At 43.9% G+C, this 18,639-nt stretch overlaps 1 protein-coding gene across 1 annotated transcript; it reads left to right on the top strand.

The window, feature by feature from the left end:
• Nucleotides 1-1,451: 1,451 nt before the first annotated feature.
• Nucleotides 1,452-7,676, top strand: LOC147461328 (uncharacterized; the record flags this gene model as incomplete). The annotated part of the gene is made up of 7 exons (XM_086508900.1): nt 1,452-1,584; nt 1,973-2,124; nt 2,795-2,820; nt 3,026-3,055; nt 3,134-3,227; nt 3,917-3,977; nt 7,210-7,676. Coding segments are annotated over 7 exons (702 nt in total), but the record flags the coding sequence as incomplete, so codon positions are not given.
• Between the last annotated feature and the right edge of the window lie 10,963 nt (nt 7,677-18,639).

The raw sequence follows: 18,639 nt of genomic DNA, 5'->3' as shown, positions 1-18,639 counted from the left end.
CCATTGGCACATTCAAAGCACCACTTGCTTTTCGTAATGGGATCTGTACATCCAAGCCATGATCTCTTTTGAGGTGCCTCTCCATCCGCCACCTAACAAGCTCAAAATGGAATTTATTTGGACATTCCTTACTGGCTCTAGATTGTCGTGCAAGCCTTCCATCTGGAAAAAGAACCTCCATATACAACCTAGGCAGTATATTTGCATGGCTTGCTTGAAACCTTTTCCCATTTCTACCTTCATTCACAACAGAATCATCTTTTTGTGCATCTCGATTGCTGGCCCCTACACCACGACTTTCATCGGGATTCTTGTCTTCCTCTTCGGCAAAAGAGTTGCTAGCATGTTTCCAAGAGTTCGTCTCCCCCCCATCATCCATCAAGCCCTCCTTGAAAAGGCCCTCTAGCTTTTTGCACCGTACATTGGCTACTGCAGACTCAAACAGCTTTTTGCCACGCAATGTGGGCTGCTTTGCATGACCGATGGAGAGGAGCCCTGGGCTGCTTTGAGTTGCTTGTGGAGACATTGGGGACTATTTTCTTTGTGTGCCCCCCTTCTTCATTCCCCCAGTAGGCCTACACAGGGCCATTGCAATCCTCTGCAACATTTGGCATGCCTTGAGTAAGGTGATGCTCGCAAAAACTGAGGCGCGGACCCTTTCTCCCCTTGCCCACTACCCTGTTGGCGCAAATCCTCCCCCTGCTCCTCCTCCGCTCATGCATCTCTGAGATAGGCCATGTGACTGACTGTCCTCTGTGTTGTTTGCAGAAGGAGGCCCACTTTTCTGAGGCATGTAGGCTTGACCACCTTCCACCGAGCTCCCCTGCCTTGCGCAAGAGGCGCACAACAATGCAAACAGAGATCGAGGGCCTCCCCCACTTGGAGCCACTCTTGCCGTCATGTGCCCGCAAACCCCTTCCTCCAAGCTCCCCCTCATCCTATGCATGCAACTCACTCCCCGAAATCCTCATGCAGCGTACGACTTTGCCAACATGGAGATCCTTGCCCCTCAACGAAAGCTTTTTCTTACGAGCGTGCCTGCTCGGACTGCTCCACGTAGGTTTGCGTCCATGTTTACTTTTTATGCCCATGTTTACCTTTTTTTTGCTTGCGTGGACGGCCGAGATCGCTCTAGAATCCTCGTCCCACTTTTGATCCATTGATACCACCGTCTCGGCTTCCTTTAATACTTTTGATCCATTGATACCACCGTCTCGGCTTCCTTTAATATCCCGTGTCATATAATGCTGAGGCCGGTCGTGTGATACTTTGGGAGCCTCTGGATTTATCGCTGCGGGTTGGGAACAATGCAGCTACCAGCATCAGCAGCAATACGCACGTGATACACACGCGGCGGTGTGACGGTGACGGTGACAAAACACACACACACACACACACACACACAGCCTTGAGAGGGACTCCGACACGGCCCTCCTCCCTTCCTTGCCTGACAAACACGACGCTTCTCATTCAGCATTTCCTCTCAGAAGGCTTTCTCGCTTCATACAGAGCATAGCCTCCTGTGCTCCCGCAGGCCCCATTTCCCCTTGTCTCGCTCTTTCAAGGCTTCTTTAGAACTTGCCAGTAAGCTGCCTTTCAATTTGCTGCAATTTTTTCTGTTGGATCGTCAGTTTCCCAGGCGGATGGAGCTGTTTGATTTTTGTGTGCTTTGAGGAATTCCATCTAGCTATAAAAAATCTACAATTGGGTGGGTGAAGATCTCAGTTGTATTGAATCTGAGGAAAGCAGCTTCAAACATTGTGAGAGCATATGTTAGGCTGGTTTGGAAGCAGTAAGTATAGAATGACGCAGTTACGCTTTCTAATATTTTGCATGTACATTTTGAATTTGGTTACGCTGTGCTTACATGAAGCCTTAGATGAGATCTACAGTATGTGCTGTGCTCATACAAAATTGTCAAGTTCGATTGTACAGTCTCTTCCTCCAAGCTTTTGACCTTTTCGATTTGCAGCTGTTGATCCAGCTGTGCAGGTCTCTATGAAAAGAGCTGTTGCAAAGAAGGTGGTCGAACCTGTAAAGCCAGGAATGATTGTAGGACTGGGAACTGGAAGCACATCGTCACTAGCCATAGAGGAAATGGGAAAACTTATTCAGAAAGGCAAGGTACAGTCGGGTCAAGGGTCATGCTAGCTTCATTTCTTGTATGGAACCTCTTTTTCCTACTTTAATTCCAATCTCCTAAGGCTAGATTTTATCCGCGAGAGCAATGTCTTGAAGTTATCTTGTTTTTAGCCATTAGTGTCTTTATTTTCATGGCATCAAATGTTTGTACAGTGTACTCGGGTGTTGCTTACTCTGCCATACAGTGATAGTTTAGTATCTTCATTTTTGAGGTGTCAAAAGCTCTTGTTCGTGAAGGTGTATGCATGGTTACTTATTGGTGGTTCTTTGTGGCGAGGAAGCTTATGCATACACTTATACTTGATAAATGCAAAATATTCCTGCCTGTGCAAGTACAATGCACTTGAGAATGAAAAGCCTTTTGAGGAGTGTTAGAGAGCCACTCTGTAAGGAGTTGAGTTTTGTTTGCTGTCAGTATAAGTACATTAATTAGAAAATGTGTTTGCAATCAAAATATGTGTTGGGTGTAAATATTTAGGCTTTTATTTTAATTATTTTTATTCAGTACTGTCTTACCGGTAGCTAAAAGATGTAGTTGGAGTTGGAGTGAGCTACCAATGAGAGTACTTGGTCGGCAGTTTGGCCTCAAAACTGTGAGGCTTTCACTTTTTCAGCTAGATATAATTTGTGAATGTTTTTTAATGCTTATCAGATGGTGTCCAGGCTGATCTCAATGATGTGAACACAGTGGACTTAGCGTTTGATGGGGCTGATGAAGTTGATTCATCCATGAATCTAATAAAGGGGAGTGGGTATCAATTGTCTTGTGATCTTCCGTTTTCTTAGTCAAAAAACCTTAACCCAAAAGCATCTGTTGTGATATTTAAGAAGCCTCACTATGATGTTTCTTTGAAGGCTTATGCCCATTTCTAATTTTCTTCAGGGTGGAGGTGCTGCACATACTATTGCCAAGGTAAATAATCAGCCAGCTCCTTTCAAAGGGACATTATGGTATCTTCTTAATCTTCTGGAAAATCTTTTCTACTTGCAGGTGGTTAACACCATGGCCAAGCAAGCAGTGTGTTATAATAGTTGACCAGTCAGATTGTGTCAGAGCTTGGGCTGACGTTTCCAGTTCCAGTCAGGTACCATATTTGTTGTGATAGTTTTCGTCGAGTCTAAAAAGATTTGCTGCATATTAATGTTTCTCAATTTCTGTTTCCATCACTTACTAATTGTTTAGCTCTGTGTATGTGCATCATGTGAACAATATAACTGTTGTAAATCACCATTTTCATGTTTACATGCACTCCACTATGCATTTTACCAACATGAACAGAGATGGTTATATACATGTTTGTTCGTTAGTACCTAGGTGTCATCTAGGTACTAACGAACAGAGGTGGTTATTTACTTGTTTGTTCGTTAGGTGACACCTTAGGTACATTTTGGCAAATAATAATTGCATGTGATAAGGAGACCTTGGTTACATTTTAAGTGTCAGCCGTGGTCTTGCATTGTTCTGCAATAAGCAAACTTTGCATGTATGGTAGTTTTTTTTGGGGTGGGGTTTAAAAGAAGCGTTTCTTTAAGTGAAAAGCGGATATAGCAAGATAAGAGGTAAATTACTAATCAACAAATTTTTCTAGTGCACATGCTGATTGGATCGAGGGAATGTTTGTTGCATTCTAAGGAGTGTGCACACAGGCATGCATGCATCGACAGACAAATGTGCATCTATTACTCATTTTGGCCGGCGTATCTGCCCTTGTTAAGAATCTGGATTTTGTCTGTTCCATGAGTAATTGGTTTGCTTGTAATGTTTCATACCCAGGTGGAAGTTCTTCCTCAAGCAATCTCAGCAATCCTTCGCAAGCTGGTTGCCTTAGGGAGAGGTTTGTTTTTCTTGTCAAAAGTTTGATTATGTATTTTGTGCTCTTTATTGTACTGCAAATCTCTGGTTGTTACTTCTTTTTCTCCATTCGTGGTCCCTATGTTCGTCGAACCTGTTAAGTTCTTGACTTTTGATGTGGCTATTTCTTATTATTAAGTCCACTAAGTAGGTTTTTAATCATGTACTAGGTTAAGTTGTTTTCAAAACTTTCGCCTGATATGTTTCAGCCGAAAATGTTGAATACAGCTATGTCAAGAACATATACTCAAGTACTTTAACATCGATATCACAAGTCCATCCTGTATGTAAGTAGAGGCAAGGAGTGTGAAATTTGTCCAAAACCCAAGTCAAGGAAGTATCTTTTGAAGGGAGAGAGACTTTGGCACCAGGTAAATAATTGTTATGATTATAAAGGCAATTTTAAAAATTTGTGAAGGAAGCTTGTCTGTTGATGGTCTTTCAATAATCGTTTGATCAAGGAGAGTTTTTCATGAGCATTTATGTATATTACAAAGGATGTTGTCATTATTGCCAATCTAGATGGTAATCAGGTAAGATTGTTTTAGGACACTTTGTTAGAGGTCATGTAGGTCATTTCCTGGGTGTGCCAGGTTGGCTAGGAGTTGGGGGATTCTTCCCATTGTTTCCAAGCCTTGTATGTGGGCTGGCAAACTAGTGGTAATCAAGTAAGATTGTTTTAGGACACTTTTTTAAGAGGGCATGTAGGTCCTCTCTTGGGTGTGCCAAGTTGGCTAGGGTTGGTGGATTTTCCATTTTCTTCCAAGACTCACACATACTGGGATCCGTCTACTATTATATTGAGTTCAAGGCTTCTGAAATATGGCTGCCAAGGTGATCACAACAAGATTGCTTGATATTCAATCAGCGCGTGCATACTTAAGACAATGGCACCATCGTTTTGATCCGACATCCAATGCCATCAAGGAATGTGCTTCCCCAACCTGCACAAAGAGTACCTTTCCCTTCTTTCCCATTGAGGTTCCGTGAGTGGAATAATAAGACTACCATATTCAGACATGAGCTCCTTGACAAATCAAGTCCGTTTATTCTTGCATCTCATCGAGCATTTTCTTGGAAGCTTGAACACGAATAACAGAACTAGATGTACACGGTACCATTTCCCCATGGCACAAACGGCAATGTGCAAGTGATAGCAAGTACAACTCAAAACATTAAGGAGCAAATACAAGCATCGAGATGATTTCATGAGCACAGAAACCACTAAATCTACTCCACCTCCCATTCAAAAAGTGTACAAACCTAAGGAGCCTCGGGCCAAAAAATTTGCATTGGTACCCTGAAAATTAGGTCATAGGTCTCCAAAATTGCATTGACGAAAACCTTTGATGGGGTGCCATTTGAGATTATTGAATTTGCTACGAAGGTTCCATCCTTCCTTAGCACGAAAGATAAGATTTTTCTTTAAAGTCGACCAGTTCGCGAGGGACTTGGGCTTGGTCCGAAAGGCTTCCAAAAAAAGGGAGTAGATCGCCATCGTTGCGATTTGAAATTGAAGGAGAACGGTTGGGTGCTCTTACGGTCTGAGAAGGCATGTCTGAAAAAGAAAAAGGGAAAGGAGCGGCTTTTTCGAAAGCTTAGCATGAGATACTATCGACCTTTCTTTATTTTTCGAAAAGATAAATGATGTCTACTTTGGATTGAAGCTGCCCGATACTCGTAGAATTCACAATGTTTTTCATGTGAGTCTCTTGAAGCCTTTTGAAGGCGATGTGCCCGATGATGGGGAGCCAGATGAGCAACCCGAAGTGGAGGAAAACGAGCAGATACTCGTTCTAGAACAGATATTGGCACAGAAAGATAGAAGGTAAAGCGATAAGACGGTTCTTGGTTAAATTCAAGACCTACTCTGCATTGGATGCGAAGTGAATGGAGGAGGAGTACCTGGCAGATACCCCTCAGATTGTGAATCCTTACCTTGAAGCATTTAGTTTAGCATAGTCTATTCTAAATGGAACCCCGAACTCAGCTTGGGTGGAATTTGGTGCAGCGGGTATGCATGAGAGGGGAGTCGCTCCACTCCTTTGTCAACAGATTGCCCCGATTTTTGATACTAAAGTCACTGATGTCTCTTTTGAGTTTCAGGGATACTGTGAGTTGAGAGTATTCTACTGTATGACTTTATGAACTGGAATTCCCGAACATGATATTGACTTGTTCTTGACTTGTTTAAGTGTAGGAACTGATAGATGAAATGATTGCAGCATTTCGGTTTGAAAGATCTCGATAGACGGTTGCAATAAGGATTAGTCAATCGGGCATCTATGAGGTCCCGAGTGGATCAAGATGCGATTGCTAAATACATTGCCAATAAATCATAGTCTGAGATCTGAATGAATTTTTTTAAGTGATTTGTAATGTGATGTCCTGTGATGTCAAGTGATGTCCTGTGATGTGACTGTCGATTGGTACATGTGCTAGATGTGTGTTCCTAGTGCGACGGTATTAACAGTCCGTGCCAATATCGTTCCAGAACAGATATTGACACAGAAAGATAGAAGGTAAAGCGATAAGACGGTTCTTGGTTAAATTCAAGACCTACTCCGCATTGGATGCGAAGTGAATGGAGGAGGAGGACCTGGCAGATACTCCTCAAATTGTGAATCTTTACCTTGAAGTATTTGGTTTAGCATAGTCTATTCTAAATGGAACCCCGAACTCAGCTTGGGCGGAATTTGGTGTAGCGGGTATGCACGAGAGGGGAGTCACTCCACTCCTTTGTCAACAGATTGCCCCGATTTTTGATACTAAAGTCACTGATGTCTCTTTTGAGTTTCAGGGATACTGTGGGCTGACAGTATTCTGCTGTATGACTTTATGAACTGGAATTCCCGATAATATGATACTGATTTGTTCTTGACTTGTCTAAGTGCAGGAGCTGATAGACGAAATGACTGCAACATTTTGGTCTGAAAGATCTCTATAGATGTGATTGCAATAAGGATTAGTTAATCGGGCATCTATGAGGTCCCGAGTGGATCTAGATGCGATTGCTAAATACGTTGCCGGTTAATCATGGTTTGAGATCCGAATGAATTTTTGAATGTAATTTGTCATGCGATGTCCTGTGATGTCAAGTGATGTCCTGTGATGTGACTGTCGACTGGTACATGTGCTAGATGTGTTTTCCTAGTGCGTCGGTACTAACAGTCAATGTCTGCTAAGACCGTTTATGGCTTCTGTTTGTTTTGCAGGCGTAATCGAGGGCGATTACAATGCTTTCAAGAGGGTGGTATGTCACAAACCAGTGACGTGGCAGTCCGGATACACACACATACACCTTGGCTGGCTGGTCCGTGAATTGCGGAGAGAGGCTGACGTTCCCGGATTTCACGTAGATGGTGCTGACGTGGCTGCTGTACGGACCCTCCGCAATTTGCGGCGCAAAAAGAGTTGCTAGGCTGTACGGAATTCCAGCTGGTTGCGTGGCTGAAAATTGGCAGCTTTTGGCAACAGTTGCTTTATTTTTGAAGGCTTTTCACTTACTGCTTTTGGGGCTTTGCTTTTGGGCATCCCTTGTAACCAATAAATAAGTCGGTAGGGTCTCGCTTCTCAGAGCATTTGGACGCAGAGTCTGAGAGTGAGCACCTACCCACTCTCTTGTACTTTGAACACAGATTAATATAAAAAGAAATGCCGAAAGAGGCTCCAGTCTTTGGGGCCAATATCTCTAGGCACGGAACTCCGCCGGGCCGTGTCGAATCAATTGTGCACTGTGAATTATGAAGTGAATCTTTGCTGTGTTGCGGTAGAATCTTGACTTGGAGTGTCCAAGTTTGTTATAGTCGCGGTTGAATCTTGACTTGGGGTGTCCAAGTTTATACATGAACTGGCAGATCGCGTTTCTATTAGAAAAGACTTCTAATTGCATTTCCTCCAAACAACCGAGGACATCATGATTCATATTGAACCTTCCCGATTGGGCTTCATTAGCATTGTGTAAGAGTTAACATTTCGAGTCTGGTGTACACCCACGATCATTGTAACAGAACGGGCACCACGTGCCAATGGAAAAGAATAGACTGAACAACTTTAAGCACTTCAAATAACAACTCAACTGAAAGAGATGCACGACACGAAACAGGGAGTGGTGGAGTTCCACCCCAAGAGAGCATTGGCTCCAAACCTCGGCGCCCCTTTCGGTATTTCTTTATATTGCTTGAACTCAGTACAATGCCGGTACTCCATCCTCTGCACCTTCCCATAGAAGCATGCTGGAGAATGAGCCCTTGGCTCATATTTCAAGGCCCTTGGCCTATGAAAAGTAGTTACATGAAAGCTTCAAACTCAAAAGCATCTGGCCTCCCAAAAGCAGCCAACACAAAGCATGGAAAATCTGTATAGCATACCATGTCATCAACGCAAATCGTGTAAGTGCGTACAAGTTTCCACGTCATCACCGCAAATTGCAAGCGTCCTTACAACTACCACGTCATCATCTCAGCTACGCAAGGGTTTTGCTTTGCTTAATCTCTTTAGGTCACTTGGCCCCATCGGATGGGGTCGGTGGGCCACTCGGCAAGACTTCGCAAGTTGGTAAAACTTCTTTTATTGCTTCTGCTTCTTCGGTTAGGGTGTACCTTGGCCCGGATGTGCAGGTTGGCCCCGTTCTTCAATGGCTTGACACGTCAGCAGTTTGTGACAATCACACTCATACGTGGGTTATACCGTAAGAAACTTGGAGACTCAAGTCAAGATTCTATCGCGACACAGCAAAGATTCACTTCAGAACAGTTCACAGTTCGCAATTAATTCGACACGGCCCGGCGGAGTTCCGTGCCTAGAGATATTGGCTCCAAGACTGGTGTCCCTTTTGGTATTTCTTTTTTGTATTGATCTGTAACTCAAAGTACAAGGAGTGGGAGGGGTCTCACTCTCAGACTCTGCGTTTAGATGCTCTGTAGCTGAGTGGGAACCTTGCCCATTTATTTATTGATTACAAGGGATGCCAAGAGCAGAGTCCCAAAAAGCTGCCATCTTTTAAAACAAAGGCTTAAAATAAAGCAAAGCTCAAAAGCTTATCAAATTTTGCGTAGATTTTCAACAGCCCAAAAAGCAACTTTCCGTACAGCTCAGCCACATCAGCCTATCAGTGCTTTTTGCACCGCAAATCACGAAATTCGTACACTACCACGTCAGCCTGTCTGCGAATTTTTCCGGGATTGCCTGCCAGGGAAAGTGTGTGTATCTGCTGCCACATCACCCATTTGTGACATACCTCCCTCTTGAACGCATTGTAATCGCCCTCGATTACGCCTGCAAAACAGACAGAAGCCATAAACTGTCTTAGCAGACACTGAGTGTTAGTACCGACGCTAGAAAAACGCATCTAGCACATATACCAATCGACAGTCACATCACAGGACATCACTTGACATCACAGGACATCACATGACAAATTACATTCAAAAATTCATTCGGATCTCAAACCATGATTAATCGGCAACATATTTAGCAATTGCATCTCGATCCACGGACCTCATAGATGCCCGATTAACTAATCCTTATTGCAATCACCTTTTTAGAGATCTTTCAAACCGAAATGTTGCAGTCATTTCGTCTATCAGCTCTTGCACTTAGACAAGTGAAGAACAAATCAATGTCATATTATCGAGAATTCTAGTTCATAAAGTCATACAACAGAATATTGTCAGCCCACAGTATCCCTAAAACTCAAAAGAGACATCAGTGACTTTAGTATCAAAAATCGGGGCAATCTGTTGACAAAGGAGTGGAGCGACTTGTCACCAGGAGGTGTATTTTTCCTGTTGCCTTCCGTAAATAAGTATTAGATATATTTATTTTATTTTTACTTGTTTGTCCCAAAACCCTTGAAAAGGTGCAAGTGGACATTGCATGGCCAGTGTGAAACGGCTGTAGCCAAATGGGTTTCTCACATCGGGGATCTAGGTCGGTCAGATAGGGACTGCCCGGGCTAGTTAGCACTGAATTCTGATGAGTATGGAAGCTCGTGTGCGCCAAACTGGAATTTGGGCCACTCGTCAAGTCACTGCAACTTTATAAGTTGAAAGGGTCCAATAAATTAACCCACATTGTAGATGTTGGTCAAATGGTAGTCTTCAATGATGGTCAGGAGACCGATAGGGACGCCATGGAAGCATCTCCTAAAATTTAGGGAACTGCTATTTTTGACCGGAAAATGTGTTCGCGTCATTAGCTTTGGAATGACAAGGGGAACATTTTATTGCTCTGCTATCAAGTCAACTGACGCACCAGTTGAGATATTTTTAGCAGGATAAGCCCAAACTCGGAAACTGGGCGACGTGTCAGCCTGTGAGCAATTCTGCCACTCTGGGAGGCAAAAACGAGCTGCATATCAACAAAGGGGGCGCCATTTTCAGCCTCAGGTGGATTGTAGCAGGTACAGAAGCTATGGAATGCTTACCTTGCCCTCTATGCACAGTATGGTGACGGGAGTGATGTCCCGCACGCTACATACTGCTCTCTTTCTCCCCTACGTACAGTATGTTATGCCCCACTAGTGGGCTTCTCATTTGACCTATGTACAGTTCTGGGGGTTTATGCGCGTTTTGCCAAGGCAAGAGCCTTCTGAACAGGAACCGGATTAGCTAATTGCTAATCCCCCACAGGTACGCACAGTTCCATCACGAAAATTGCGAGTTTGGAGAGTTTTCTCGCTTGAAAACTCGTCCAATTCACAGGGGAACTGTCCCATTGCGTGCGGGAGCCCTTGGGACACGTGTAGGCGTGTTCGCTCCGCTAAAAACGATCCGAAACAGGGAATTACAGCCTGCTGTGTTTTTCTGCAGGTTTAGGGTTTCGCACCTAAATTGCAAGGGAACATCGGGGGAGCCTCGTGAGAGCCTTGGGATGCGTGTACAAGCTTTTGGGCTCCCGGCAGTGAAAAACAGAGAATTACAGCTCGCTGAATTTCTGTGACAGCTCACTAGAAAGCTTCCAGATATCGAGGGAATCTGTCCTAGACAGGTGTTTTTGACCTACAGGGGTTTTTGCGCCATTATGCTGCCAAAATCAGGTCGAAAACCTGCGTTTTCAGCCCTCGCCAGGTTTGGACAGCTTTGTGAAAGATTGTGCTAAGTGGTCGGATCGTCTACTTTAATTTGAATAAAGAAATACCGAAAGGGGCGCCAGTCTTTGGGGCCTACAGGGTGTCGATCTCGTGTGCGTAGTGACATTCTAGTCGCTGGACGCAACTGTGTTCTCTTCCCTTCTCAGTGCTCTGTGTAAAGTTAACAGGTAATTGAAATAGTACCGCCCTCTACGTTGTACGGGCTGGTTATATGGTTCCATCGACGGGATAGTCACTTTTTCTTCAAAAAGTGCAGCGTGGATTGTTGTGGGTGAAAGCAACACAGAGCTTGTCGATATGGCAGAGAAGAGAGACCAAGTACCTGAAGAGGGATCTTCCCCACATGGCACAGAGAAAATTCCTTCAACTCTTCAAGAAGAGGACAGGTTGTTTAGAACTCAACTGCGTTGTTGCATGGACATGTTTCAGCAGTTGGCTAACAACCCAAGGATGCAGGAATTCTTACAGGCTCCGACACAGGGTTTTCAGCCTCCTACACAGGGCATGACTGAGCCGTTGCAGGAAAAGGAGATTTCCAATGCGCAGAGGACTCATGATGCTCGAGGGAAAGCCCATGTGGTTGAGCAACTAGCGGTGTCCAATGATCCAAAGCAACTTGCTTTAGCTGGACAGGAACCGTTTGTGAATGGTCAAGGGAGCGGAGCAATGAACAGGCTATGCGTCAGACCCTTCCATTACCTAATACTTATCCTGGTTATTTTGGAGGTGGTTCAGTGTTTCAAGCTATGGCTGGACCTTCCACAGGTTATATGCCAGGGAATGTGTTCGGGACAATGCAAACAGGCATGGGTAACCCTATGTACGCGAACATGGGTGTCCAACTTGGTTTTCAGGGTGCCTATGGCCAGTTTCGAGTGCCTGGAACACAATTTGGTATGGCTGGTTTTTCGCACCCATACGTACAAAATGCAGATATGATAGGGAAAACAGTTGATGCGAGTGTTGGAATGAACACTCATGGAGCACCACTGCTACAGGCACCTGTTTATGATAATGTGGCTCCTTTGAGTCAGCCTAAGGATTACAAGGAAGGTGGGCATGGAGTGAAGTTTGAAACTTTTAGAGGAACTGAGGACCAATTGAAGGCTTTGACCTTCATACAGCAGTTCGATGCAGCTTATGCTGGAAGCAACTTCATGGAATCTTCAAAGATACGCAAGGCTGCCACTTTCTTGAAAGGGAATGCGCTTCAATGGTGGACCGCATTGTTGAACCAAGGTCAAGCCCCAACAACGTGGGTCCAATTCAAACAACTTTTTGCGCCTGCATGGTTGACAAACACTTTTGAAGTGGATGTGATGACGGAATGGCACAAGTTGAATGCCAAACAGTGTGCAGATCTGGAAGAGTACAATAAACGGTTTTGGGCCGCACTGTTGCCAGTCACCTCTTACAGGTTTGTGCCATTGTCAGAACAGATTGAGAAGTACTGTTGTGGATTGCCCAAGAAAATCAGGGACTATTGCACAAAGACTATTGTCATGAATATGTTTCAGTTGATAGAGAATGCAAGGGTGGCCAGTAATCTGTCGAAGGGAGATTCCGATGGATTTAATAGCCACAAGAAAGGGTCCCAGGGCAAACAGTTTTCAGCCAAGGGCAATGTTGCAGCAAAGCCTTCTGAGTCTCCTGCAAAGAAGCCCTCCACTCAAGAAGCTGATACGTCCAAGAAGCAGTCTAAATCTTCTTCAGAACGAGGACAAGGACAAAAAAGGCATTTTTCCGGCAAAACTTTTCAAGAAAGGAAAGCTCTTAGGGAGGCCAAGAAATGCTACATTTGTGAACAGGAAGGACACTTTGCAAATGAGTGCCCACAGAAGAAGTCACAGGATAAGGATGACAAGTCAGACCATAAAGGGAAGAAGCCAAAGCCGAGTGCAGGACTTGTTCCAGATTTGGTTGGAGATCAACCAAACACAGATGCCACGGAGCTGTGCAGAGCTTGGGGCAAAGTTAGAGACCAGACAGTGCTGGTTTTCTTTGATCCAGGAGCCCGTGCAAATTTCATATCACCAGAATTGGCATCAAAGTTGGGCATTCGTGCAGAGGAGATGGGTATGACAGGGGAAGCAGGTCTGGCATGCCCAAGACATTCAGAGCCTGTTACTCCCATTCTGGGAAAGCTTCGTCTGCACATTCAGAGCTATGTGGATGCGGAAGAATTTCATATTATGCCGCTTGAGGGCTGTGATGTGTTATTGGGTATCCCATGGTGTTACAGGTTGCATGCTATGGTGGATACCTACAACAAAAAGATTACCCTTGTACATAGAGGAAAGACTCATGTCCTTGATGTAAAGCTTAAAGGCGAGTCTGTTCCAGTTGTTTTTGCTTCTGCTATTTCATCTGTAATAAAGAATCATCTTTCTGCGTACTTGATCTTTGCAAAAGAAGTACCTCAAGTTGTATCTAATTTGTCTACCTTAGATAAAGACAGGTCAACTTTTTTGAGTGGTTTCAGTGATTGTTTTTCGGACTCTTTGCCAAGGGAGTTACCTCCTGAGAGACCTGAGGATCATACTATAGATCTTGTGCCAGGTTCTAGTCCACCGAATAGACCACCATACAGGGTTAGTGCAGCCCAGCAGAAAGAGATTACGGGTCAGGTCAACGAGCTTTTAGAGAAGGGGCTGATTCAGCCCAGTTCATCCCCTTTTTGTTCGCCTGTACTCTTAGTGCAGAAGAAGGATGGTTCATGGCGCATGTGCATTGACTATCGCGCCTTGAATAAGAATACTATCAAGAACAGGTTCCCCATACCGAGGGTAGATGACATTCTTGATCGGCTTGAGGGAGCGTCATTGTTTACAAGAATAGACCTAAAGAGCGGGTATCATCAGATACGCATTAGACCAGAAGATGTCCATAAGACTGCGTTCAGGACAACATTTGGTCTCTATGAGTTTCTTGTCATGCCATTTGGTCTCACAAATGCTCCTGCCACATTTAATAGAATGATGGACAGAATTTTTAGACCACATAGAAACTTCGTGGGTACCTTCTTTGATGACATGATTGTCTACTCAAAGTCTGAAGAGGAGCATAGGGATCACTTGACGGCAGTTTTCAATGAGCTACGCAAGAATAGGCTACTCATCAATGCGAAGAAAAGCGAGTTCTTTTTGCAAGAAATTCACTTCCTTGGGCACATTGTTTCAAAGGATGGGGTACGCATGGATCCCGCTAAAGTGGAAGCAATTAGGTCATGGCCAGACTTGAAGTCCGTACATGACATTCGAAGCTTTCTAGGCTTATGTTCCTATTACAGGAGGTTCATCCGAAATTTTGCTGAGATTGCTTCTCCACTCCATGCACTGCAAGGAAAAGGAGTTACTTTCAAGTGGACAGCCAAGGAAATTTTAGCGTTCAAACACTTGAAAGAGAAGCTGACTTCAGATCCGGTAATTATTTTGCCAGATCTTTCTAAACCTTTTGTGGTTCAATGTGATGCGTGTGGCCATAGTCTTGGTGCAGTTTTAATGTAGAATGGTCGAGTAGTCGCATATGAGAGTAGAATTCTTTTGAAGACTGAAAGGAACTTGCAAGTCTATGAGAAAGAATTGTTGGCAGTAATTCATGCTCTCACTAGTTGGAAACACTATTTGCTAGGGGCTGATTTTGTTGTCCAAACGGATCATCAAACCTTGCGATATTTTCTTACACAGACGAAGTTGTCTGAGAAGCACATGCGATGGGCAAACATCTTGTCAATGTTCCATTTTCAGATTGTGCATGTGCAAGGGAAAAAGAACGTGGTGGCTGATGCGTTGTCACGAAAGCCCCAAATTTCAGCAGTGTCAATTCCGTACCATTGTGAACTAGAAGAAATGAAGACACAATATGCTGAAGATTCAGATTTTGCAAGGATCTATGACCAGCTTGTTGATGGGCAACATCATGAGCACTATATGCTTAAGAATGACTTTCTCATGATGCATGGAAAGTTATGCGTTACTAAACAGTTACGGCCAAAGATTTTGATGGAAAGTCATGCTCCACCTTATGCTGGGCATCGTGGAATTGATGCGACAATGAAAGGGGTTGAGGCATTCTTCTATTGGCCAGCTTTGCGTCAAGATGTTGACACATTTGTAAGATCATGCTTAGTATGACAAAAAGTCAAATTTGACAGACAAAAGCAACCGGGATTGTTGCAGCCATTGCCGATCCCGGATAGGCCATGGGAAAGTATAGCAATGGACTTTATCTTTGATCTTCCAAGGACGCAAACAGGAAATGATGGGATTTGGACTATCATTTGTAGGTTCAATAAGCAGGCCCATTTCATTCCTGTTAGGAAGAAGATAAAGCCAGAACACATGGTCAAGATATTCATGAGCAATATCTTTAAATATCATGGGATGCCTCAGTCAATTGTCAGTGACACGGATCCACGTATGACGAGTCTTTTCTGGAAGGCATTGTTTGAGAACATGGGCACTACGCTCAAGTTCTCTTCTTCGTTTCATCCGCAAACTGATGGACAGTCAGAAGAGGCAAATTCTACTGTCTTGGACCTACTCAAATGTTATGTCTCAGAGCACAAGGCAACTTGGGAACACCATCTCCCATTGGTTGAATATGCTTACAATAACACTGTGCATACATCAACAGGTAAGGCACCATTTGAGATAGTGGAAGGAGGAAAGAAAGTCCCACCCATTTTGCAGACTAAGGACAAGATACTTGAGGCAGACAAGTATGTGCAAGATATGGATGAAACATACAGGAAGATAAAGATTGCTCTTGAGAAGACTCAGGCTAAGCAAAAGAAAGCTGCTGATCGTCACCGTCGTGAACTTGTATTTTCACTTGGTGATTGGGTACTTTTGCGCTTTGAAAAGGCCAGGTTAAGGAAAAGGAAAGGCAAGGAACGCTTGTTTCCTAGGCTCAGTATGCGATATTATGGTCCTTTTCAGATTTCAGAAAAGATCAGCGATGTAGCTCACAGGTTAAAGCTACCAAAAGGCTGGAAAATACATAATGCTTTTCATGTCAGCCTTCTAAGGCCCTTTGTTGGTGATGTGCCAGAGAATATACTTGATGAGGAACAACCCGAAGTGGAAGAATTGGATGAAATCCTTGTTCCTGAACAGATATTGGCACATAAAGAAAGAAAGGTTAGAGGAAAGGTTGCAAGACGCTATTTGGTGAAGTTCAAGAACTATCCATCATTAGATGCCAAATGGATGGAAGAGTCTGAATTGCTTGATTCACCTCAGCTATTGCAATTGTATCTTGAAGCCTTTCAAATGGAACCCACAGTGACTTGATGCAGCCTTTTTGGAGCAAGGCAAGAGCATGGTTCATGATGCTCAAGAGAGTAGTTAAGCAATTGTATCTACTCTTTCCATACAAAATTTAGCTAGAGAAGTTTGTGCTCAAGAGTACACTCGAAGACTTCTATGCTTGATATATGTGTCGTAGCCAAGTTGGTGGGATTGTTTAATCGTCCAACGCTACATTTCCGGAAGCATGTATATCTTGGATTCCCATCATAGAATATATGTGATATCAGGAGATATCTGCATGTATTATTGGCATGCAAGCGAGGTCGCTCGCAATATTTCAAGGGTGGGGTGTGTCACCAGGAGGTGTATTTTTCCCGTTGCCTTCCGTAAATAAGTATTAGATATATTTATTTTATTTTTACTTGTTTGTCCCAAAACCCTTGAAAAGGTTCAAGTGGACATTGCATGGCTAGTGTGAAATGGCTGCAGCCAAATGGGTTTCTCACATCGGGGATCTAGGTCGGTCAGACAGGGAATGCCCGGGCTTGTTAGCACTGAATTCTGATGAGTATGTAAGCTCGTGTGCGCCAAACTGGAATTTGGGCCACTCGTCAAGTCACTGCAACTTTATAAGTTGAAAGGGGCCAGTAAATTAACCCACATTGTAGATGTTGGTCAAATGGTAGTCTTCAATGATGGTCAGGAGACCGATAGGGACGCCATGGAAGCATCTCCTAAAATTTAGGGAACTGCTATTTTTGACCAGAAAATGTGTTCGCGTCATTAGCTTTGGAATGACAAGGGGAACATTTTATTGCTCTGCTGCCAAGTCAACTGACGCACCAGTTGAGATATTTTTAGCAGGATAAGCCCAAACTCGGAAACTGGGTGATGTGTCAGCCTGGCGTTTTCAGCCCTCGCCAGGTTTGGACAGCTTTGTGAAAGCTTGTGCGAAGTGGTCGGATCGTCTACTTTAATTTGAATAAAGAAATACCGAAAGGGGCGCCAGTCTTTGGGGCCTACAGGGTGTCGGTCTCGTGTGCGCAGTGACATTCTAGTCGCTGGACGCAACTGTGTTCTCTTCCCTTCTCAGTGCTCTGTGTAAAGTTAACAGGTAATTGAAATAGTACCGCCCTCTACTTTGTATGGGCCGGTTATGCGACTCCCCTCTTGTGCATGCCCGCTGCACCAAATTCCGCCCAAGCTGAGTTCGGGGTTCTATTTGGAATAGACTATGCTAAACCAAATGCTTCAAGGTAAAGGTTCACAATCTGAGGAATATCTGCCAAGTCCTCCTCCATCCACTTCGCATCCAATGTAATAGACTTGGACACTCCAAGTCAAGAATCAATCGCGACAACACCAAATAACCACTTCAAAACAATTCACAGATCACAATAGATTTGCACTGGCCCGGCGAAGTTCCGTCCCTAGAGATATTGGCCCCAAAGACTGACGCCCCTTTCGGTATTTCTTTTTGTATTAATCAATTCAAAGTACAAGAGAGTGGGTCGGGATTCACTCTCAGACTCTGCGTCTAGATGCTCTGAGAAGTGAGGCTCTCACCACTAATTTAAAGGTTACAAGGGATGCCTCTAAAAGCAGAGCCCCAAAAGCTTCAAATCAAAAGCAACTGCTCTCTCTCTCTCTCACAGAGAGTCAAAACTTGAAAGCAAAAGCATTCTCTCTCTCTTTCTCATTGCATAGAGAAAAAGCAAGATTCGCATCGCTCATCATTAAATATATATATATTAAAAAAAAAAAGCCTCCACGATTTTCGGAAATTAGGGTTTTTGGCAGAAATTAGGGTTTGCAGGAATTTTAGGTTTTTTGGCAGAATTAGGGTTTCTACTGTCCGCCACGTCATCACTTTGTGACATACCCCCCTCTTGAAAGCATTGTAATCGACCGCGATTACGCCTGCAAAACTGACAAAAGCCATAAACCGTCTTAGCAAACACTGGATGTTAGTAGCTACGTACTAGGAACACACATCTAGCACATGTACAAAATCGACAGTCACATCACACGACATCACAGGACATCACCAGACATCACAGGACATCACATGACATTCAACATTCATTCGGATCCTAGACCACGATTTATCGGCAATGTAGCTAGCAATCACATCTAGGTCCAATCGGGACCTCATCGATGTCCGATTGACTAACCCCTATTGCAACCATGTCTATTCGAGATTAATCAAACCAAAATGCTGCAGTCATTTCGGCTATCAGTTTCTGCACTCAAAAGAAGTCAAGAACAAATCAGTATCATTATCAGGAATTCCATTTCAT

The sequence above is a fragment of the Adiantum capillus-veneris genome, chromosome 3, assembly GCF_014529385.1.
Source record: "Adiantum capillus-veneris isolate H3 chromosome 3, ASM1452938v2, whole genome shotgun sequence".
Lineage (NCBI taxonomy): Eukaryota > Viridiplantae > Streptophyta > Polypodiopsida > Polypodiales > Pteridaceae > Adiantum > Adiantum capillus-veneris.
The sequence above is the reverse complement of the archived record's forward strand: the minus strand, read 5'-3'. Positions and strand labels throughout refer to the sequence as shown.